This window comes from Octopus bimaculoides, chromosome 3 (assembly GCF_046866305.1).
Source record: "Octopus bimaculoides isolate indiv1 chromosome 3, ASM4686630v1, whole genome shotgun sequence".
Taxonomy (NCBI): domain Eukaryota; kingdom Metazoa; phylum Mollusca; class Cephalopoda; order Octopoda; family Octopodidae; genus Octopus; species Octopus bimaculoides.
In genome coordinates this window covers 77,999,104-78,022,968 of record NC_142930.1, presented here as the reverse complement: position 1 = coordinate 78,022,968, position 23,865 = coordinate 77,999,104, and the positions used below count along the sequence as shown (strand labels likewise).

General features: G+C 34.7%; 1 protein-coding gene across 4 annotated transcripts in view; it reads left to right on the top strand.

The window, feature by feature from the left end:
• LOC106880813 (double-stranded RNA-binding protein Staufen homolog) overlaps window positions 1-23,393 on the top strand; it is a 179,383-nt gene extending 155,990 nt beyond the window's left edge. For 2 of the 4 annotated variants that reach the window (XM_052966317.2, XM_052966316.2), the window contains 6 exons: window positions 4,657-4,809; window positions 8,156-8,216; window positions 8,736-8,837; window positions 13,991-14,148; window positions 17,236-17,423; window positions 19,118-23,393. In XM_052966317.2, coding sequence (XP_052822277.1) covers window positions 4,657-4,809; window positions 8,156-8,216; window positions 8,736-8,837; window positions 13,991-14,148; window positions 17,236-17,423; window positions 19,118-19,220 — 765 coding nt within the window. In that variant the 3' untranslated portion in view covers window positions 19,221-23,393. The remainder of the gene's footprint in view (window positions 1-4,656; window positions 4,810-8,155; window positions 8,217-8,735; window positions 8,838-13,990; window positions 14,149-17,235; window positions 17,424-19,117) is intronic. The other 2 variants (XM_089349260.1, XM_089349259.1) reach the window with 1 other exon arrangement.
• The last annotated feature ends 472 nt before the right edge of the window (window positions 23,394-23,865 follow it).

The following is a 23,865-nucleotide window of genomic DNA, read 5'->3' as shown; positions in this document are numbered from 1 at the left end:
ACAACTGCAGGAGAAATACGTTGCCAAAGACAAACCTCTGTACTTGGCCTTTATTGACTTGGAGAAAGTCTTTGACAGGGTCCCCCAATCCCTTATCTGGTGGTCAGTGTGGAAACTAGCGATAGACAAGTGGTTGATGATAGCTGTATGAGTCATGTACTGTGATGCGATCAGTAAGGTGATGGTTGGCAATGAGTACAGCAAAGAAGTCAGGGTACAAGTAGGGGTTCACCAAGAATCAGTCCTCAGCCACCTCTTGTTCATCATAGCCCTCCAGGCAATAACAGAGGAATTTAAGACAGGCTGGCTTGGGAGCTCCTCTATGCTGATGACCTTGCTCTTATAGCTGAATCACTACCAGAACTAGAGAACTTTCAGGTATGGAAGCAAAGTCTAGAATCAAAGGGCCTTAGAGTTAACCTATCAAAAACCAAAGTCTTAGTAGGAAGGTAGACAAATCACAAGTCCCTTCAGGTAGATGGCTCTGTAGTGAAACTTCTCTCTCGGGCATTCAATCATAAATGATAACGAAGCTGCTAACATCTAGCCTTAGGCTGCCTTGGACCCTTCTGTCCACCATTTTGATTGGTTCTTATTTGCGCGGCAATTGTCCCCATGTTCTGCTTGCTAAGGGTGGATTACGTCCAATCGTGGCCTTCAGAGAGAGTTTTTCTGGGTTTCCGGTGAGCCCTGTTTCGCCCATAAATAAGCCCGATCCAACGACATTAGTCGTCTTTGATTCCAGATCTCTCACAGGTCTGGTCGCTGATCACACATACAGAACACAGCTACAGCCAGTTCCAGCGCCGATGTCTTCACCACCTATGTACTGACCACCACAATGTCGTGCACCAGCAACCCCACCACCAGGTACACACCAATATCAACACACTCGGTTTTATATCGACACTGTTTGAGTGGATTGTTTCCACCACGAGCAACAGTCAGAACTAACCAGTGAGAATATTTCGTATCAGGTAAAATGGTCACAGCATTCGATGCTCAACTCACATATTGTGATACCACAGCTCTGCTACTTGACCACAACTTCCTGCGTATGAACATTCTATTTCCTTGTGTAACTCTAATACGAACTGGTATTTCTCTATCTCAGTGTTTGAGACTTGTAGTCTATGTTACAGACACTCTTTCTATGTTCTGTGTTCCTCTCATTCACACGCACACTTGTACTCTCACATATTGTACATACACTATTGCTTATACGACTGTCCGTTACTTCACATTGTTGTATTCATTCTCTTGTACACGAAGGCCTGACTTATCTACTGTGTTATTTATATATGTTGCATGCGCGCACACAGACACAAACAGTTTCACTATGTTAATAAACTTACTCTCTATATATCTAACGGTTGTGTTTGTCCTAAGTTCTTTTACTGGCACTATGGCTCGTATCTCTCACGATGAGTCTTCTATCTTATATATATATATATATATCATTTTGTTTCCGTCTACGTCACCATCTCCTTTGGTTTGCACGGTCGAATTATTATAGCCCTGTTTGATCTGTAGAAAAGGTGTAGGTAGAAACTCCAAAGAGCACCCAGTGTATGCTTTGGACACATAAAAGGTGCAGTAATATCAGAGGGAGATTAACAGGGAAACTAACTTTTCTATGTGGAAGATGCACAGATACAATAAACACTAAAAATGTACAAAAAATAGACTCCATCCAGGCATGCAAGCTAGAAGTAGTAGATAGCATTTGTTATCTAGGTGACCAAGTTAGTAGAGGAGGTGGATGCTCCGAAAGCGTAGCTGTGAGGATAAGATTAGGCTGGGCAAAGTTCAGAGAGCTCCTATCTCTGCTGGCAACAAGGGGCTTCTCTCTCAGAGTGAAAGGCAGATTGTATGATGCCTGTGTGTGAACAGCTATGCCACATGGGAATGAAATATGGGCTGTGACAGCCAAGGACATGCACAGGCTTGAAAGAAATGAAGCCAGTATGCTTCGCTGGATGTGCAATATCAGTGTGCATGTGCGACAGAGTGTAAGCATCTTGAGAAAAAAGTTAGGCATAAGAGATGGTGTGCAAGAGTAGTTAGGCATTAGATGTGGTGTGCAAGAGAGACAACTGCACTGGTATGGTGATGTGATGCATATGGACAAGGACAGCTGTGTAAAGAAGTGCCGATCTCTAACTGTGGATGGAACCTGTGGTAGAGGTAGACCCAGGAAGACATGAGACGAAGTGGTGAAGCTTGATCTTTAAGCCTCACAGAGGCAATGACTAGTGGCAGAGATCTTTGGTGATATGCTGTGCTTGAGAAGGCCTGTCAAGCAAAGAGAAATTGTAGTCAAGGCTGATGCTAGTGTCGCATAACTGGCACCCATGCCGGTAGCATGTAGAGAGCACCATTCAAGCATTGGGCCTCATGGAGGCAAAGTGGCTGAGTTCCTTTCAAGTGTTGGGCCTAACAGAGACAAAAGTGGCTGAGTATCTTTCGAGTGATGGGCCTCAGGAGGCAAAATGGCTGTTCCATTTGAGTGTTGGGCCTCATGGAGGCAAAGTGGCTGAGTTCCTTTCAAGTGTTGGGCCTCACAGAGGCAATGACCGTGACCCTTGGCATTATGTCGTGCTTGAAAAGACCCATCAAGCCGACCAAAATGGCAGTCACGGCAGATACCAGTGTCACACAAATGGCACCCATGCCAGTGGCACATATAAGCACTCATTACACTATCAAAGTGGTTGGCGTTAGGAAGGGCATCCAGCCATAGAAAACCATGCCATATCAGACTGGAGTCTGGTGTAGCCTACCGGTTCCCAGCCCTGGTCAACCCATGTCAGCATGGACAACATATGTTTATTGATGATGATGATAGATGTGTGTGTGTGTGCAGATATATACAATGTAATACTATTATGTACAGAGTGATAGGGATAATAATTATCAGTATAATACTCTCTTTGAACAAGTCAAAAGGTTTTTATTTCTTTCAGATCTAGGCAGGTAAAATGTTCATACAAGAAATGAAAAGACATGCAGTCATTGTTGCCACATGTGCAGAACACAGTAATTTAGGAATTGCTAAGTTTCTAAATGTTGCAATTCAGATTGAATTGTAACCCTTTGATGAGAATACTTCAACTGAATCAAAGGGGTAAAAGGACATTCTAAATGCTCAAACATTGTAATTTATCCAGTGAGTTCAAAACATTATTGATGATGCCCCTGAAAAAGTCAATGAGGGTTATAGCCAAAGAACTTCACATTCGGAGTGGACTATCAGAACTGTATTGTATGAGGACATTCATATAAGTCATATGTACTAAAAGAAAAGCCAATTCATTTCTGAAAAGACACAGGTAAACCATTTCCTGTGTCAAATTGTTACTTAACTAGGTTAAAAACCTTCACAGACGTAGCATAATAAGAAAACTTCAACCAAGACCAGAATTCTAACAGAAGAAATGACATGGTTAGGTGTAGATCTTTCTGATGTCTCCAGAGTGATGCATACTAACTGCAATTGTTTTAGGAGTGGTGAGTAAGGGAGGTCATGTCATGTCACCTTACATCATTCCACAGGATACATTGAGGTGCTGGAGACTTGTTAATCCCTGGATCAGTGGAAGCCCATACATATTTCAACAAGTCTAAGCACTTCACAAAGCCCACAAAATCCAAGAATTGATTTCAAACAATCTTTACAATCACATGCCACCAAACTTGTGACCTCCAAACTCACCAGATTTAAATCCTATGGACTACTATGTTTGGAACATTGTTGAAAGGGAGACTAAGAGATGTCCTCACAATATCATACTTCACTAGAGACCATTATTGTCCAGAGGATATCCAAAATGTATAAGGTCTATTTGATGCAGGTATGTCATTGATTCTGGTCCTGCATTGAAGCAGAAGGCAGATTCATAGAATAATCTTTCTTATAGGAAGGCTTATTGAGAACATGCATACAAATTTATATTAAAATTCTTTTCGCTTTTGAAAACTTGAAGTTGTTTTATTAAATTACCAAATATATCCTTAAATACCCCTTACACCCTGTACATACACATACATGCACACACGCACTTGTACATGTAACAAGTGCAGGTGTTCTTTGCCAAAATGTTTATAAATTGCTGGATAGTTATATTTTTTAGTGTGCCACATAATTATATGAAACTAATTTAGTACAGGGTAAGTCAGATACAACATTGATATAATTTTGATGGGACCCAACATAGAAAGTGTAAGTAATGTACCATCAAAATGTAAGAAAATAATGTCTAAAGATTATCTTTTATAATATAAATGTTATTAGTTTATATACATTTATGACCAATGTATTTTAAAGTAAAAAATTGAACAACTCCTTTTTTGTTTATGATGGACTTGTATGCTTAGTTCAAATATGAAATTATTGATGTTCCCAATGTGTAATAGCTAGCATATTTGGTTTCTTGGTAGAATATAATCTGATAGATTTCTTTTTGAATTTTTTATAATTTGAACCATCAGATGTGTTTATAAAATAGGGAGTAAGTTGACATTATAAAAGATAACTTTAAAAAAAAATTATGCAGCAAAATGTGATAGTTTATGTATTTTTGAATTGAAACTTGTTTAACCCTTAAACGTTTGCAAACTGAAGCTTTTTTAACCTTTAACATTTTGTTACAATAGGTAACTGTTGATGACCATGTATATACTGGTGTAGGACAGAATAAGAAATTAGCTAAACGGAACGCTGCTGAAGGTATGCTTCAGTTGCTTGGTTACAGTCGACCAGCACCTCAGCCAGCAAAGCCTGCAATCAAAACTGGAAGTAATTCAGAGGTAAAGTTTAAAGCTCTTAACTTTCCCTTAATTTTAGTAAAAACTTGTATTTGTCTAAAAATTTCTCCTATTGCCCTAAGTTCCTTCCATATACTAATCTGTGATGTTTCAAGTTTCCTATAATTGCTGTAACTTTTACTCAGAATCTTTACCATTTTAAAGTCCTGTTTCCTTGTAATTTAAGGGAAATTTAGTTCTTGTTTCTGATACATCTCACAATCACCCTTTATCTTTCTCAGAATTGCATGTAGATCTAGATTAAAAAACAAACAAAATCTAAAAACTAATTCCTTGATTCTGCATTAAAAGCATAAATTAAAGATATTAAAAACATTTGTAAGTTACAGCAAACTCATTAGTAGGAGAGAGAGAGAGAGAGAGAGAGAGAGAGAGAGAGACTCAAAAACGAATATGTAATCACTACCACAAATTGTTCAACTATTCAAAATCAGGAGAAAAAAAATTTACATCTGGCCAATAGTTTACAAAATAATATTCATTGCTCAATATAATTTTTATTGGCAAAATTTGACCAATATTTCTCAAAGAAAAACGAAATTTACATGTACAAGAATGTCCACTAGGTAAAATTCAGATGTCACTCTTCACATGTTAAAACAGCCTAAAGGAATAAACAACATTCTCAATATGATGGTTCCATGCTTGTGGCTCAATTTAGTGCATTTTTTCGTAGCAATTTTTACATTTGCTTCAGAGCTAAATGTCTGTCTATTCAATGAATTTTGAAGAGACTGAAACAGGTGGAAATCTGAAGGCACAATATATGTTTACTCATTTCTTGAAATTCTGGCTCAAATTCAATATTTGAAACTTTGGATTCATATTCTGACTTCTTGCTGTGTGAGGACATGTCAGTTTCACGAATAGCATCAGTATACCACCTTCTTTATTGACTTAGTGCTTTTTTGCCATACTATGGCCAAATTCAGCAATGACCATTTTGAATTTGCAAGAAAATAAGTGAAAATTAATAAAATTTTCAATTTTATATTATATAATGATTATCGATTTTATATCAAATTAAAGCAAAAACAGTCTTCTTCAAGACTATGATTTTCAACACAAATTGAGTTATAGCACTCTGACGCATTGAACTAGAGTGAGGACTACTGTTCAGATGTCAAAAAAAAAAAGAAGGGAGAAGCTTTGTGAATGAGTGGAAATATCAGGGTGACTGAGAGACCCTGGCATGATATGTAAGTGTCAGATTTTGATAAAAACGATATGAGAAGAAAGTTTACATCTAGAACTTTCAAATGATATATAATTTCTATGGAAAATATGTACTTTGACATGAAAATGATCAAGCAAAAAGTGTGTTTTTGTGTGGTCAAACTAGGCTTGTTTCCCTTCTATGGCACTGGATGTCTGTGTGTGTAATACGTATGCATTTCTACGGTTTTTAACTGATTTTCACCAAACGTTACACACACACACATTACTTATGTGCTTAAGGATGGTCGTGCACTATCATTTTTGCCCAGAGCTCCCACATAAGCGAGAAACTGGGATAAACGGTTTTTCTCTAAAAACTGCTGTTTTCAACTGATTCTCTCCTTTTTCTCATTCTCTGTTTCTCTTGTATACATATATACTCTCACCCTCTAATAGTTTCTCTCTTTTAGTCTGTCTTCTTTCTTTCTTTCTTTCTTTCCTTCTGTCCCTCCTTCCATCATTCCTTTTCTTTCTTTCTCCCTTTCTTTCCCTCTTTCTTTTGTTCTTTCTATCTCCCTCTTTCTTTCCTTCCTTCTTTCTCCCTCCCCTCCCTCTATTTTGTTTTCTTTCTGGTCAACTAAAGGCAGTGCTCCAGCGTGGCCACAGTCAAAAGACTGAAACAAAAGAATAAAAAAACTATGCCATTTTAATCCTGAGCATCGCCAGGTATGTCTGCTAGTACCTACTAAAACATCTTTTGCTGTGCTTACATTTTAGACTTCTTTATTCTAGATTTTTTGTCCATGTTTGGAACTCCTGTAATTCTTTTAGTAGTCATCAACATACAGAAGTTCCCACTGGTAGCCAGTTTTGAACTACTGTAATGACCTAGAAGAAAATAAAGAAGAGGAGACTAAAACTAAGCCCTGATAGAGTAACTGGATATGAAATTCCTTACTGAACATTTTGCTAAAACCCTCCTTGCTTTATACATGACCTTCACAAGTCATTCATCTACACTTAATTTTTCTAACAGCCACCAAACTACATAGTATAGAATTCTGTCAATGACCCTATGTAGGTTTATGAAAGCTAGGTAAAGTGATTTGCTCTTAACTAAGAACTTGTACAATTAGATGTCTTATGACAAGCTGCATCTCATCTAAATAATGCTTTTCCTATTTAAACTGCTATTATTTTTTTTCATTATGGACCATTGATTTGATTCTTCTGTAACTGCTATTTTCTAGAGCATCTTTATCTTTATCGCAGTTAATAATGCTACACCAATCATTTGGGGTTGACCCCGCCCTCCTTATTGTATCTGATTGACTTTGCGAGTGAGTAGTATGTGTCCTATTTTATTGATTGATCAGTTGCTTTCTTTGCCTTGTAACTCTTGATGGCTCTTTTGACTGTACAGCTTAAAATTTTTTTTTTTACTAAATTGTACTCACAAGTACAATGCAAAGCTGTTTCTAACAGGATTATGAGATTTATATAGAGAAATCAGGAATTTAAGAGTTGAACGATTTTATCAGTTATGACACTGTTGTATTGATCCTTTGTGATCTACAGCAGAGTGCATGAACAATGTGCCATTATTATTATTATCTCTTCATTCTGATGAGACTGGGAAGTCCTTGAAATGTTAGTGAGTAAATGGATGTAGGAACACTATTGCTCCAAAGGATTAATGAAGAAATATGAAAAATCTTTAGTAAAACGGATCGAACTTGGATGTAGTTGTGTCTTTAATATTAAAACAATTGAAAGAAAACTTTATTACACATACTCGAACACACAGAGATATGTGCTTTTGTGTGTGTATATGAGTGGGTGGGGGTCTGTGCTTATGTTTCTGCTCTGTTGTATCTCTTTCTAGTCCCATAACTTTGTGGTTAGAAAATAAGAAGAGATCAAGTACTAAACAGGGGACATAATTATTGTGGTTGATATGAAGTTGGTGCCCTTGCATTGTTTTAGTTCAGTGACTAAAACTAATAAAATGTAAAACAGCATATGCAATTTAAGAATTGAAAGTTCAGTTCTGATTTTATGATCTTGAATTACAAGAAAAAAGAATTTTTAGCTGTAGATTTAGTATTCAGTGAGGTTTATATTCTAGTAATGGAAATCTAATCAGTTGAAAACCTTCTTCTTTGTTTAGGGTTCCAACTGTGATAAAAAAGTTACATTTCTGGATACAGAAGTTTCATCATCATCTACGGGTAAATAGAATTATACACAATTATTTTATTTCTTCCTTTGTTTATCTAATTTTTTCCTATACTAGTCTTCTTGATTTATCTTTATTCTTTTAAAAAGTTAATTGAATAGTGGCAAATAGTTAGTGTGCATAACAGCCTCTTAAAGAATGCAGAGTCGCAAAATACCATCTTGTAGATCATTGACATGGTACATTCAACACAGTTCACTGCTTCAGAGACTTATTATTCATGCTTACCTTTAATTTAACACTATAACACTTGAGTGGTGCTCTACTGGCATTGTGTTCTTTCTAAGCTTGAGAATGTGGATAACTCCTAGAGTTGTAGGAGAATGTCAAATTTCAGATAAGCTCCTTGTTATACCAAATAGCAATTCATTGTACATATAAGTATGGTTATATGATTGAATGTCAATGATCTTGAGGTATAATTGTTGATAAGAAGATCAGAAGCTCAACAATGAAATGGATGTTTGTGTGTGAATTGAATTTTAAAGAAGAATTTGAATCTTTGCTTCAGGAGTTCCTGTGAATGGGGCCGTTAATGGCCGTGTTGGTTGTCAACTAATGCCTGGTTTGTTGCTTGTACCAGAAGCTAATTTGCATGCTACCAAGTCTACAAGTAAGAATATATTTTGTATATTTCTTAGCCTTGTGCATATACATTGTGAGCTGGCTTCCTTCTGTTAATTAAAGCATCTTTGATAAAAAAAAAAATGTCTAAATTTTATTTCAGGTTGTCCTATGCAGCTATTATTTCATATCAAACATAAATGACTTTATATATTTTTCTTGCATACATTTTTTTTCCATTCTCTAACAGTTTGAGATACTTTTATCTGCATATGCAAGGCATAGTTTTAACATTTATCGTTTCTATAATTTTTTAATGTTAAGACATTTCAAATTCTTCTGTACCAAGTTTGATCCATGTGTACTTATATACATTGTGAACAGGTTATTTTCATTTGCTATATCTTTTATGTGGATCTTTTAGAAATAAAAAGAAAATAGTTACAAATAGGTTAAGAAAATCAAATTTCTTTTTGTTATTACAGGCACAGGTGTGGTGAAGAAGTTTTGCTTTACGACCTTGTGGTTCCATGCCCTGTCCCACTGCACAGCACACTGGGCAAAAATATCTGCTTTAATCTTAGGTTGACTGAAGCCTTGTGAGTGGATTTGGTAGATGGAAACTGAAAAGAATCCTATTATGTGTGTGTGTGTGTGTGTGTATGTATATATATATATATATACAGGGGTTGGACAAAATAATAGAAACGCCTAACATCAAAAGCTTGTTTATTTTTATGTTTTTTGATTTATTATTAGTGTTGCTTAACCCTTTTGTTACAATATTTCTGACCAAAATACACCCCTCATGAGTTTCAATTAAATTCTAAAATAATCATGAATTTAGACTAGTTTCATTAAACAGCTGTAACTTTTTTACTTATTAATATATTAATGTGATATTTGGAACATAATTAAAGAAATGGTTCTTAATCAATTCTATTGCATAACTTTTGTCTCAAAGTGACTCTAATTACAGGTAAACTGAGCAAAAGGTAAAAATATTAAAATTTTTGTTTAAACATCACCATAGAAAATGAATCATCAGCTAATATTTCAATTGGGTATGCAACAAAATTTTGATATAGAAAAATTGTGCACATCACTAGATTATCAGTTGAATTTAATGCACAACAGAACAGGTGTACCATAAAGGTGAAATAAACTGAAATACTGGAATCCACCTAAATCCACCGCAAGTTTGACCGAACCCAAAAATTCGTCTAAAAATAATATACAGCCCTGGTTATGGTATGGAAGTGATAAATTCCGGGCTACATCGTACCATAGGCCATGCTGACTAACATTATTTTCCTTATATAAACACTAAATCCACAGCAGTACCCAGTATTTGCTTCACAAATTTTCCAAAATTTGATCCCCCATTTTGTGGATTTTCCTGGCATATACTGTTTGTTTACATTTTGCGTAACAGTTTGTTTCTGCAGTGATCGCTTCAAACAAGCATACTGGAAAAAATAAAAGTCTAACAGTTTCGCTTCCTTAGAAAGACTATGTATAGACCCCATCTCCTCAGAAAAATTGCTAATAACAACATTTTTAAAGTTTTTACTTCATTCTGATGTAAAATCATCTTTCCTGTCGCTATCGCTGCTTTTGGTTTCGAATACAAAAATATCCCATTCATTCTCATACACCACATGCTTTTGTACCTCATTCATTCTTTTTCTCGATATCTCCATCTTTTCCATTAAAAAACCTTTAAATTCGGAATCACTGCTTAATAGCATGAAACTCTTATCCATTTACACAGTTGAAAAAAAAATCGACTCTGAAAAAATGTGGAAAAAATTCCCCCAAAATTCACTGAGTTCAGATATCACATCAAACAATGTCAGATACTATAACTCAACTATTTACAAAGTGAAATCACGTATTTTTACGAATGTACTAATGAGATTTGTGCTTAAATTCACATTTAAATAACAATGGGTACTCTCAGCCAAGTTGGTCTTATGAACCAAGAAATTTTTCGGCCAGCTACAGCCTGGTTAGTATCAAAACGGTTAATATGTTTTGCTAAAAATGCTGTTTCTTTTCAGATATCATCAGAAAAAGGTAATTAAAATTCATTAAAATCACAGATTTATCGAACTTTCAAAGAGGTCAAATTGTTGGTGCCTGTATGGTAGGCGCTAGCATAACGAAAACAGCCAAAATGTTTGGTGTATCAAGAAGTACTGTCTCAAAAGTCATAAAAGCCTTTGAGAAAGAGGGAAAAACTTCCTTGTTGGAACAAAACTCCGGAAGAAAACCAAAACTTTCACATAGGGACCATCGGACTCTTATGTGGATTGTTAGAAAGGATCACAAAAGTACAGCTCCCAAAATTACTGCAGAGTTTAATGACTACCTTGAGAACCCAGTTTCTACACAAACTGTTTGCCAGGAGCTGCACAAAACCAGATTTCACAGAAGGGCTGCAATCAGAAAACCGCTACTTTCAAAAACAGACGTTGCAAAGTGTTTAGAGTAGAGAAAAAACCTACAGAATTGGGATAGAGCAGTGGAAAAATGTTATTTTCTTGGACGAATCATCCTTTACCTTATTTCTTATTTCTTTACTGCCCACAAGGGGCTACACACAGAGGGGACAGACAAGGACAGACAAACGGATTAAGTCGATTATATCGACCCCAGTGTGTAACTGGTACTTATTTAATCGACTTCGAAAGGATGAAAAGCAAAGTCGACCTCGGCGGAATTTGAACTCAGAATGTAGCAGCAGACGAAATACCGCTTAGCATTTCGCCCGGCGTGCTAACATTTCTGCCAGCTCACCTTTACCTTATTTCTGACGACCAGCCGAGTATATGTGTGGAGACAGTCAAAAGAAGCATTTGACCTAGAGTGCCTTCTTCCTTTTGTTAACCATAGAGGAGGGTCTGTGATGATCTGGGGGACTATATCTTGGAAATCCGCCAGCCCAATGGTTTCCCTCCATGGCAGAATTAATAGTCATGCTACCCAAATGCCAAAAGAATATTTTTCTCCCTTGTGTTCTGACCACCCTAACTCTACACCCTCTCTTTCTCTCTCTCTCTCTCTCAGCCTCACTGTCTGTCTGTCTGTCTCTCTCGATAGAGAGAGAGAGAGGTAGATAGCCCTGCTCGATCTGTAGAAAAGGCATAGGTAGAAACTCTATAAGACGTACCCAGTGTAAGCTATGTACACATAAGAGGTGCAGCAATATCAAAGGAAGGCTAACTAGCAAGATAGTTTTTGTATGTGGCAGTTGCTCAGGACCAATAAACACTGAAAATGTGCAGAGAACAATTGCCGCATTCCAGGGAGAAAAACTAGAAGTAGTTGATAGCTTCCGTTACCTAGGTGACCAAGTCATTAGCGGGGGTGGGTGCACTGAAAGTAGCTGCTAGAATAAGAATAGCCTTGGCTATAGTTCAGAGAGCTCTTACCTCTGCTGGTGACAAAGGGCCTCTCATTCAGAGTAAAAGATAGACTGTATGACACATGTGTACAAACAGCCATGCTACATTGCAGTGAAATATGGGCTGTGACTGCTGAGGACATGCGTAAGCTTGCAAGGAATGAAGCCAGTATGCTCCGCTGGATGTGTAATGTCAGTGTGCATATGCGACAGAGTGTAAGTACCTTGAGAGAAAAGTTGGACCTAAGAAGCATCAGATGTGGTGTGCAAGAGAAACGACTGCACTAGTATGCTCATGCGGAGAGAATTAATGATGATAGCTGTGTGAAAAAGTGCCACACCCTAGCGGTTGAGGGAACTTGTGGAAGAAGTAGACCCAGGAAGACCTGGGGTGAGGTTGTGAAGCATGACCTTCGAACATTAGGCCTCATCGAGGCAATGACTAGTGACTGAGACCTTTGGAAATATGCTGTGCGTGAGAAGACCCAGCAAACCAAATGAGACCATAACCCATGGCCTATGCCAGGTTTGTAACCAGCCCACTTATGCGTACCTTTCCTTCATTGGACACTAAACTCTGCTTGCGAAGACCTGTTGAGGCAAGTGAAATCAAAATCAAATTCAGTGAGTGGCATCCGTGCTAGTGGAGCACTAAGAGCACCATCCAAGAGTCATCATTGCCAGAGCAGCTGGCTGGCTTCTGTGCCAGTGGCACGTAAAAAGCACCATTCAAGCATGATCGTTACTAGCATCTTCTTATTGGCACTTGTTCCGGTGGCACATGAAAAAATATTCAAGCGAGGTCATTGCCACTGCACTTGGCACGCAAAAAACACCATTTGAGTGGGGCCATTGCCAGTACCGCCTGACTGGCTCTCATGCCGATGCATGTAAAAGCACCCACTACACTCTCAGAGTGGTTGGCATTAGGAAGGACATCCAGCTGTAGAAACTCTGTCAAATCAGATTGGAGCCTGGTGCAGCCCTCTGGTTCGCCAGTCCTCAGTCAAATCCTCCAACCCATACCTGCATGGAAAGCGGACATTAAACGATGATGATGATTTATCTGATCAAATTCATCCTATAGTTGCGGAACTGTTTCCAGAGAGAAATGCAATTTTTCAGGATGATAATACACCAATTCAAACAGCTAAAGTTGTTCCTGAATGGCACAAGGAACATTCTAGTGAAGTTGAACATCTTATCTGGTCACAAGTCTCCATCTCAATATTTTTGAACATTTTTGATGCATTTTAGAAAAACAAGTAAGGAGTTGATATCTTCTTCCATCATGACTACAAGATCTGGAGATTGTTTTAGCTGAAGAATGGACAAAAATTTTTTTGGAAACAATTCAAACTTTGTACGAGTTCATACCTCATAGAATTCAAGCTGTAATTACTGCCAAAGGCAGTCCTAACACATATTAAAATAAATTTGTTTGAAATTTTTAAGGTGTTTCCATTAATTTGTCCAACCACTGTATATATATGTATGTGTATGTATATGTGTTCATGTTTCTTTCATTGAATATCATTGACATACAAGCAGTATCATTTGCTTTTGTGAAAACATGTCTGGCTATTGTACTTTCCCAAACATGGAAAAATAGATGTTAAAACAATGATGATGATTTATTTTGATAATATAACTCATTCATGGAAATGGGAACAAGCATTAGAAAGTAATTTCACATGCTCTACTGCGCACTCCAACTTACTGCAGCTAGAATTTTCCAAAAATGATGGTATGACAATTGTTTTTCATTGTTAATAATTTTATTTTTATTTCAGGCGAAGATAGTAGCAATGTGATTGGATTAAATGGCCGTCCTATCACTGCAGTAACAAGTGCACTAAGACCTGAACAGCAACTACGGGAACTTGCACACAAGCATCAGATTGAGGTGCACTTTCAGAACTATGCAGTTCAGCCAGACTTTAGTGGCAAGGTAATAAATTCATTTTTATTGCATTATTCTTGGAGTGGTTGGTGTTAGGAAGAGCATCCAGCTGTAGAAACACTGCCAGATCAGATTGGAGCCTGGTGCAGCCACTGGCTCTCCAGACCTCGCACAACATGGAAAACAGATGGGCAGCTCTTCCTCCTCCTCCTTACTATGTTTTTGAATTCCTAAGCAATCTATTTCAATCATTAAAGAAGTATTGGAAAATCTCTCCAGTTGACTAATTCATGAGTGGCGACAGTGTGGGTAGCAGATACATCAAATCTAATCAATTTTGGGATATTAACATTGGTATATAACTTATTGCTATTAGTTTGAAAATTTAAAAATCTTTGCTATCAGCAGTCAAATGTAAATAGAATAGATTTCTCTGAAACAAAATACAAAATATATTCATTTACATTTTCAATTTTGATTCCAGCAAATTTATCCCTTGAAAAATAGTTCCAGCATGGCCGCAGTCAGATCTTTTTTAAAACGGGGGCCACATTTTTCATTAACGAAACACTTTGAAACTTGGAACACTGGTAGAATGTGTCATATAAAACATCTTTTTTCTCTTAGTCTTCTTAAAAAAAAAAGAAATTCATAAGTTATTCCATGTTAAAGTTGTCGTATTTCTGTAATTTCAACCAATCACTGACGTCCATTCAGCCGATATACATTAAGTGCCGACTACATAAACAAACGATTCTGAAACAATTAACCCTAACCCTAACCCTAGGGCTAGGGTTAGGGTTAAAGCAAATTTAAAATGAAAAAAGCAAATAAAACGAAGGTATGGAGATTAAATACACTTTACATTGCTTAATCAGCCAAAAGAGTAAATGTAAACAACTGAATACTTGTCAGTGATTGGTTGAAATTATCGAAATAAGACAATTTTTTACATGAAATAAATTCGAATACAAAAATATTTTTCTGTTCTGTAACACAAAATAAATAAGTATACGAAGTTTGAAAGTCTTTCCGTACCAAAAACACTACGTAAAACATTAATGAAAAATGTGGCCCCCGTTTTAAAATAGATCCCCGCAGTCAAATGACAGAAACAAATAAAAGAATGTAGATTATTTCTTAAGTAAAACTCAAGCATAAAATTCTGAATAGCTTGTGATTTCTAATATTGCAAAACTGACTAAGTCCATATAAATTAAACATTACTTTCATGGTTTTATAATTGAATTAACTAACTGAGTCTTTAAGATGTAAAGAATCTACTTAAAAAAACTTGCATTTTTATTTTAATTTGTTCTACAAATATTGAATGCTTAAAAAAAAAGCTTTGTGTTTTTCAATTGTTTTAACTTGCAAAGTTTCTGTGTCTTACCATTTATGTATAATATTGCTCTGTGTTAACCAAATTTTAATGTTTTATGTTTCTTTTGTGTAAAACGTGAACAAATGTTTTTTGACAGTTTACATTGATTTTGAGGAAAATTTCTGTAGGGATGTGTTAGTATGTGTGTATATGTGTTAACTGGTTAACATTTTATATTTGTGTTATATTTGTGTGTAATAGTGTATGTGTATAGTTGTTGGATTGTGTGTACATATTAAGTATAGTTGTATGGGTGGTGTGTACATATTAAGTATGTATTCATGTTTGTGGTAGATTAGTAAGTCATCTGGGTCTTTTCTACTCCTCCACCTCAAAATCATCTATCAGTCTATCTCTCTATCTATCAATCAATTTAAATCTGAATAGAAGGCTATACTGTCGTGCTGGTATTTTAACTCATGTGAACTCTGTTTTTTCTGTTGTATAAGCACTATGATCTACTGGAGTCAAAGTAAGTATTTTAAAATTTTGCAATAATAGGTTCTCTATAAATTGAATCATTGCTTGGTTTCAGAACCCTCCCCTTTTATTTTTGTTGTTGTTGTTTGTGCTGAAGCTGTTGTTGTTTTACATCCATTACACAGATAGATTGTTTTTTTTCACTAATCATTTCAACTATAAAATATAAGTAGAACCCAGTCTCGTTGTCAATGAAGAAATGAGAATTACGCTTTGCCAACTCCAAACATCTGTTGGAATTTACAACAAGCTGAATTTGTACCAAACATTAGTATTTTGAATCTTGTCGTTATGTGGCATTGTGTCTTTTAATGGTTTGGTCTAGAAGAAAACGAAACTGTGCTTGTGGCCTTCACAGGTCCTCTTAGACTAGTGAGACTGAACAGTTATTGGGAAAACAAGTTGGGAGAGAATTCCAGAGGGCTTCTTGGAAATGCCATTAGTGCTGGGATGGGGGTGGACTACTGGTGATCTAAGAACTAAAATCTCAGTTTAATCCACAAAACTATCTAGGTACTGTAGGAGTAGAGCAATGTCCATGTGTTACCAGTGGGAGCATTGTAACTTAATTGAGTGTTTCTTTGACTTGCAAAGTTCAATTCATTTTGTTTGTGTTTCAGGTAGAAGAATTGGATCTCAGTAATCTCTTTTAGAATTGAATAGAACAGATTGTGTATTAATATATATCTTTAATTGTGAAAATTGAAGTAACTTCATTTTTTAAACTACAAATAGACTGATTAACAAAATATTTTTGTTTTACATCTATAATTCTATGCTATTATGAGTACAGTGGTGTTTCTACAAATGGATGCTCTTCTACTGCTAACCACTCAATTGTAAGATAAGCAATTTGGATCTTACACAGTTCTGTTTCTTACTCAGATGCACAATATAATGATTGTAGCAAAATTTGAACACATTATGATATGGTCAGTAGTCTAGCACATTAACCTCACATCCATCAGACTCTTGTATCAATCAATCATTCATTCATTCATGAAGATGAACTTTTTCTTGCACTACTACCAGTCAGTTTATTTCTGTTTGTCTTTTAGGTATCAAAATAGTTTTATTTTAATTTAGAATAGTTTAGGAATATCATGCCTTTTAGGAAAATTGTGATTTAATTAACTGCATTTGAAAGTAATTAAATAGTTATAGTGGGATTGCCTATTGTCTAGGAGCACAATGTAGTAATTTGGTGCATTAACCATTTTATCTTGATGTCTTTGTTAGAAATTGTTATTTATACAATACCTTTATTTCAGAATACTCCTAGTGAATGTTTGAGTCGAGTGTCTTTGTCCACTGACCCTCCACAAGTCCTACATGGTACAGGGCCTACACTGGAATCTTCTCGTGATGCTGCTGCTCTTCAAGCTCTCAAGATGTTGGCCGAGAAAGGTCTTTCTGTTGTGGTGAATGATATAGATAAAAAAATGAATAGTGGAGATCGGTGAGTTATTCTTGAGACTGCTGCTTTTTCTTTTCTTTTTCTTTTTTCCTCCCTTCTGTCAGTGTGAATGTATCTTTCTTGACTTCTGTTTTATTCTTCTACATTCTGCATGGGAATTTTATCTTGAGAGATTTATCTCTGGATGCCTTTTGTTAGTATATTTATAACTAAAATACAGCCATGATGTGTTTCAATGAAATTCTAAAAATTTCATAAAACAAAGATTTATTGACATACGAATGTGGTTTTTGGAACACAATTTAACAAAATGTTCTAATATAAATATATTGCATAATTTTTATCTCAAAATAACCTAACTATTAGTAAATATAGGTAAATTATTCAGATTTTGTGAATACATCATGATAAAAAAATGGTTAAAGAACATGATTGCAATGTAAAAATGGTTAAAGAACATGATTGCACATTTTTGATTTTCAATGCATATTAAATATGTCCACTGTAAAGATAAATAGCACAAAATACTGGAATTTCTGTTTGAAGAAAAGTACAAAATGAAGTAAATAAATTCACATATAGATACATGCAGACACACTAGTTATTCACTAATTAATTAAACAAAATGTGAGTGCACCTTGTAAATAATCAAAATAAAAAAAAATTGGAAATTAGGTAAACTTGAAAATGTATTTAAAAACAAAATTCTAGCATGGTTGTGTTGTAAGAAATTTTCTTTCCAACCATGTGGTCCAGGTTCAGTCTTACTGTGTGGCACCCTGTGTGCCTTATGAGTGAATTTGGTTGGCAGAAACTGAAAGCAGCCTCTGTGTGTGTAATCTTGCAGAATGTACATTTGTACATTGAAAAGTCATTTCAATTAATTGTCCTTTCTTGATATTGGCATTCTTGGCACAGGTTTTTTTTTTTTTTTTGTGGGGGGAGGGTGCAATCATCAATTTTCCTCTGTTGTAAGAAAATTGACTGCACCCTGAGGGACATTCTTACACCATTATGAGACATCTTTCTCTAACAGTTTTTTTATCATTGTTCTAATTGAGGTTCACAAATGGTGTGCCATTTTAATACACATGTAGTTGGTCATAAATAGATTGGAACAAATTTCCTTCTGCTGTTGAATTATTTCACTTCTTAAAATTTTTTTATTGTGTCATTTTATATCCCACAGCAAGCTGGATAAAAATGAAAAACCAGTCAAAACCTAATATATGATCCAGGTTTATAGAACCAGAAGCATGTATTATTTGGATGGGTTTCAGAATGTCAAGTTTAATGTAGTGCAGGAACACTCGAGAGAAAAAACTCTTGCATGTGATATGCTCAGAATGAAGGATTAATGACATATATTACATTTTAGATAATGTAGAGAGCTGAGGTAATATATTATATTGTAGGTAATGTACAGAGAGTTGAGGAACTGAAATGCAGCTAGTTGTAGTTGTATAAGTAGTAAGTATGGTTATAATGAATGCAGGAGACCGATAACTAACATGACACCCTTCTTGTTGCAGTAGAAATATGACTACCAGAGCCTCAATCTTTGGCTTCGAGTTTCTTTGTAATGAATGGCTTCTTGACCAAACAATCTTTTAAATGTTGCAATGTATGCTTTTAGACTACTCCATAACAGAGTATATATATAGCCTTTTCAGTAGCCATGTAAATATATGATGTAATCTTGATACTAATATATTTTATTTTTTGTTTCTATTCAGTTCTCCATTGAAACTCGATGGCTTTGAGAAACTATCTAACTCTTCAGCTAATATCCATACCGACCACCAGAACCCCAGCATTGTCAGCGAGCAGCAACAGTAATTGCCACCATCACATTTTGTTCTACTTACAAAAAAACAAAAAAAGCAACTTCTCCCTGTTACCTTCCTACTTCACTTCAGCCTTGTATTTTCCTATTTTATTTAAAATTTTTGTTACAGATATATTACTAGCTGAACATTATACTACGTTCCTCAGTTATTAATTTAATCAACACTGGCCACGTCAGTCACTACTCATCAAAGATATTTGAATTTATTTATATACATTTTGTTGAACTTTCAAAGTAGAATTCCCCTTGCACAACCTGACTATTATTTTTACTAATCTTATTGTTGTCATTGCTGGAGTAAGTTTCTTGGTGCAACAGTAAGTTCTTTGGCAATTCCTGTTGGAACTGATTCTCTTATGTCGCTTAATGTCTTTGGGAAAGACATGAATGCAACAACTTAAATCTGAAGCTTTATGCCTCCACCAATGTATTAATAGATAATAATAATAACAATAACAAACTTGAATTACTATCACCATATTGATAGTGTAACCTATATTTATATCATATTAATAAACCTACAGCACTACATACATACATACATGCACACACACACAGTTTCCTGGAGGGATAGATCAAAAAGCTTTAGAATTATTTCTTCAACTTTGAAATAAAAATCTTGTGAGTTAATACAGCCTAACTGTTCCTATTTTGACTAGAAGGAATTTTGAAGGGATCCAGGCTATATTTCTAAATGAACTGTTTAAAAATTTCTGTTTAATTAACTTTTATGCAACTCATTTCTTTGATTTTTTTAAGATTCCTTTTCTGTTTTATTTAGTTATTAATGTTTAATTAGGTTTTTTTAACATTTATATTTAGCCTCCCCTCTGTGGAGCTAAAATGGTTATTTGGATAAAGGATTAGTATGTTGAAAGTTTTCTATTATATCTAGAACCTCCAATATGGTCTTAGTTTTAGATGTTTGTTCATATTTTTCTATCTGTGATTGAAACAGTTACCTTTGCTATCATTGATATTGTGTTCTTAACTCTCATCAGCAGTTCATTTCAGTTGCTCAATTGTTCTCTAAGTTATTCTTTGATTAAATAATTTGGTCTATATTATAACATTCTGGTGAGGGTGAGAAGATAAATAGAGAATAGAGGAAGAATAAAATGTGTTGACTTTTAAAACACCTGCAAAAATAATTTCATTTTCTTTTAAGGAATAACATTCAAAATTAAATCAGTCATTTCTTTTTCATCTTAAACTTTAAGTATACTTGTTTCAATTAGAACTATGAAATTAGAAGGGTTGTTGATATTGTGGTTCAAGTGTTTGTATAAAAATGTGTTACTGTTTGTTTGTGTAGGTAAACTGAGATCAGTTAGCAACAAATTTTCACCAGATTTGAACAGTATTTCTGTAATGGAGTTGTTTCATCAGAAAGCTTGAAATACTGTTCATTTCTTTGTGTTACTCATGTTTTACTCTCTGTCTCCATCCATCATAGACTGCTTATGTATGAAGACAGAAAGAATACACTGGAAACCAACTTACTGACAGCAAGCTAAGTTAATGAGATGCTAACTTACTGGCAACAAGTTGGTACAGATTAATAAAAGCAAAACAAAAAAAAAACTTGTAATGTGTCTCAAATGAAGAAATACTTTAATGCTTGGCTATTTTTGCTCTTTCTTTGTTATTTAAGCTTAATCCTTACTAAAAGTGACTTCTCAGACAAGGAGGTAAAAACAAAGAATACCTCTGCTGATTTTTAGAGCATTTATAGTTTAAAAAATTATATTGTATTTCATCTTGCAATGATTTCAGATTTTTGTTCAAACAGAAAGGAAAAAGATAATCAAAAAAGAGAAAAAGGGAAAATCCAGATATTTTTGCCAGCCATGGTTAGAAAGAGTGACTGACCTTTGCTTTCAATTAACATCGGATTCCTTTGTTCTGATGCTAGTTTATCAACAACACAAATTTTACAGTGACACTGTTTTCAAAAGTTCTGAACCAAATTACATATTCTAATATCACATTGCTGTGCTCATAAGTAAAAAAAAATAACTATGAATAAAACTTTTTGAAAGGTTGATTCATATTTGGTATTTTTCTTGTGCAATTTAGGAAAAATGCAGATATTAACATTTAATTCATTAGGATTAATAGAGTTTAAAAACAGAATGAGAAGTTCTTTGTGTTTATATTTAACTTCAATAAATTTCAAATGTCTACTAGGTTGTCTTCTACTTAAAAGTTTTCATATGAAAGTCAAATTTTGCAGCTTAAATTTCAACTCCAGAACTTCTGTATCTCATTTTTTGTAATTTTTTTTCCTCTTTAGTCATTGAACACTAAATAGGATGAAGAAGAAGTTAATTCTATTCCATTATATTAGCCTATTCCTGACCAAAATATCCAAGTCAGATATTTTTCTCCTATGAAATAATCCTATTTCCTCTGTTTTTGTTAATGAGCAGTAGCTTTGCTTGATATGTAACAGATAGCAAAAGCCAACCAGTCTATCAAGGAATATTTTTTTCCTAGTGTTATTTTGAAATTGATCACAAAATTTCTCTCGTTATTATTTTTTATTCTGCATGGCTTTTGTGTGTGGGGTGGGGTGGGGGTGTATTACATATTAATGGTTCATTTTTGTAAAAATTAGTTTTCTCTTAACAAAATGTTGTGTGGTGTTCTAGTCATTTCTTTGTATTCACTTGAAAGTAGGTCCTTTAAAGTTGTAAAAGCAAGTTAATGTCCAACTGTGGCTTCATAGAAAATTAAATGTTTTGTTTTCTCTCTTTTATCTTTCATGTTGATTGTTTATTTATCTAGCATTATGAAGTTGCAAGCAAAACAAACTGTTTGAAAACATGAAATAGTTCTTTTCTTTTTTTAACTTCTTTATAAATACAGCTTGCATATTGCAACAATTGGAAGGCAGTGGATTTAGTCAAAATGGTAGTGTGCTAGTCTTACAGTGCTTAATTTCATGTTTTTATATTTTGAGTTCAAATTCCAAAGTCAGCTTTATATTTCATCCCTTCAGGACTGATAAAATAACCCTTTCAAAAATTGGTCATGAGAAAAGAGATTCTCAATCTTGTTACAATTCAAAGGTATAATTACAACAAACTTTTTTTTAAAATCTGAATGGAAACATTTTGTCACCTACCCCGTTGATGACAAAGTTGAGTACCTTCCATTTCTTTATTCTTTACCTGTTTCTTCAGCTTAGACAAAATCCATTAAAGTAGCCTCTGGTCTCATTTTTAATAACAGCAGAGAAAACTGTACATACAAATATGTAATTATGTATGCATTGTAGCATTGGATCACATCCCCACTGCAGTACGCATAGTGTTGTTGGCACACTTCAGAGAGCATATGATGGGTATGAAAACTGAAATAACACATCTACATTGATACCTGGACATATCTTCTCACTATGAAGAAGTATTGGACAGTTATCTTATTTCCACACTGTCTTTAAAACTGTTTCTCTACAGATTAGCTTTGATGTACTGTGGACACTTTTGTTATCCTATCAACATCAACTCTTTTCTGTATGATGGCCTATTGCAGCTCTTTTGGCCAAACAATAACAAGAAAATAAGCCCCAACATTTTTATATGCTGTGAAAATGTTGAGTGGGTGAATGAACAAGTAATCCATTTTTTCTCCTCCCACATCCCCCCCATCTACAACAAAACTTTTATTTATTTCATTTTATTTATTTTTGACACTCTTTGTTAGAGAAACTAATTTTCATTAGGAAAAATTATTTCAAGACATGGACTGTACTTGTCTTCTTTTACTGCCAATATCCAGATGTTTGTTCACCCAGAAAGAATTAACAAAATAAAGAAAAATTTTTTTTAAAAAACTAAATTAAAAAAAAAAACAATCTTATTGGCAAAACTTTTTTTTTTTGTTAATTATAATTTCTTGACTGAGTTCTTGAAATTCATTTCCTTTTCTTTGTATCAGCTACTTTCTAAAATATACATTCTCTAAAAAAAATTAAATAAATAAATAAAAAATGGCAGATTTTGTTTTTCTCCTAATAGTGGTGTGGGATGCTTGCTGACTTTTGCAACCAGGCTTCACTTTAGGAATAGCATGGCTAATTTGCAAATGATTGTCCAGACATTTTCAGTGAACATGTCTTTGACTTTCAAAGTAATAAATACTCAAGTACTATCTAATATATGAGTAAATATTTGTTTTCATTGCATTAGTAGACAATTTGTTTTCCATTTCTTTATTCACACCAAACAACATTATTGTGTGATCTTTACACATTCAAAAATTACTCCTACCAAAAGCAGTTTCTTCATTGTTTAGGGATCACTATATATGCATGCACACACACACATGTGTATAAAAATAAGAACACAAATGGGTTTTAAAGGTTCACAACAGTTGTTTCAGCAGTATTTCTTTATTAACGAATAGATTGATTACATCATGAAACAAAATCTGCATTTGTAAGATGAGTTTAAACTTAGGTAGAAGATTCCAAGTCCACTTTGTTTGGCATGGCCCAAGTGAGTGAGAGATATGAAGAACAATTGAAATTTAATGGGCTTCAGTGTATCCACATGGAGCAGAGGTTTACAATAAAATTTTTAAAGAACTCATTACAACCTACTCATGTCTTCAAAGGGAACTATGGAG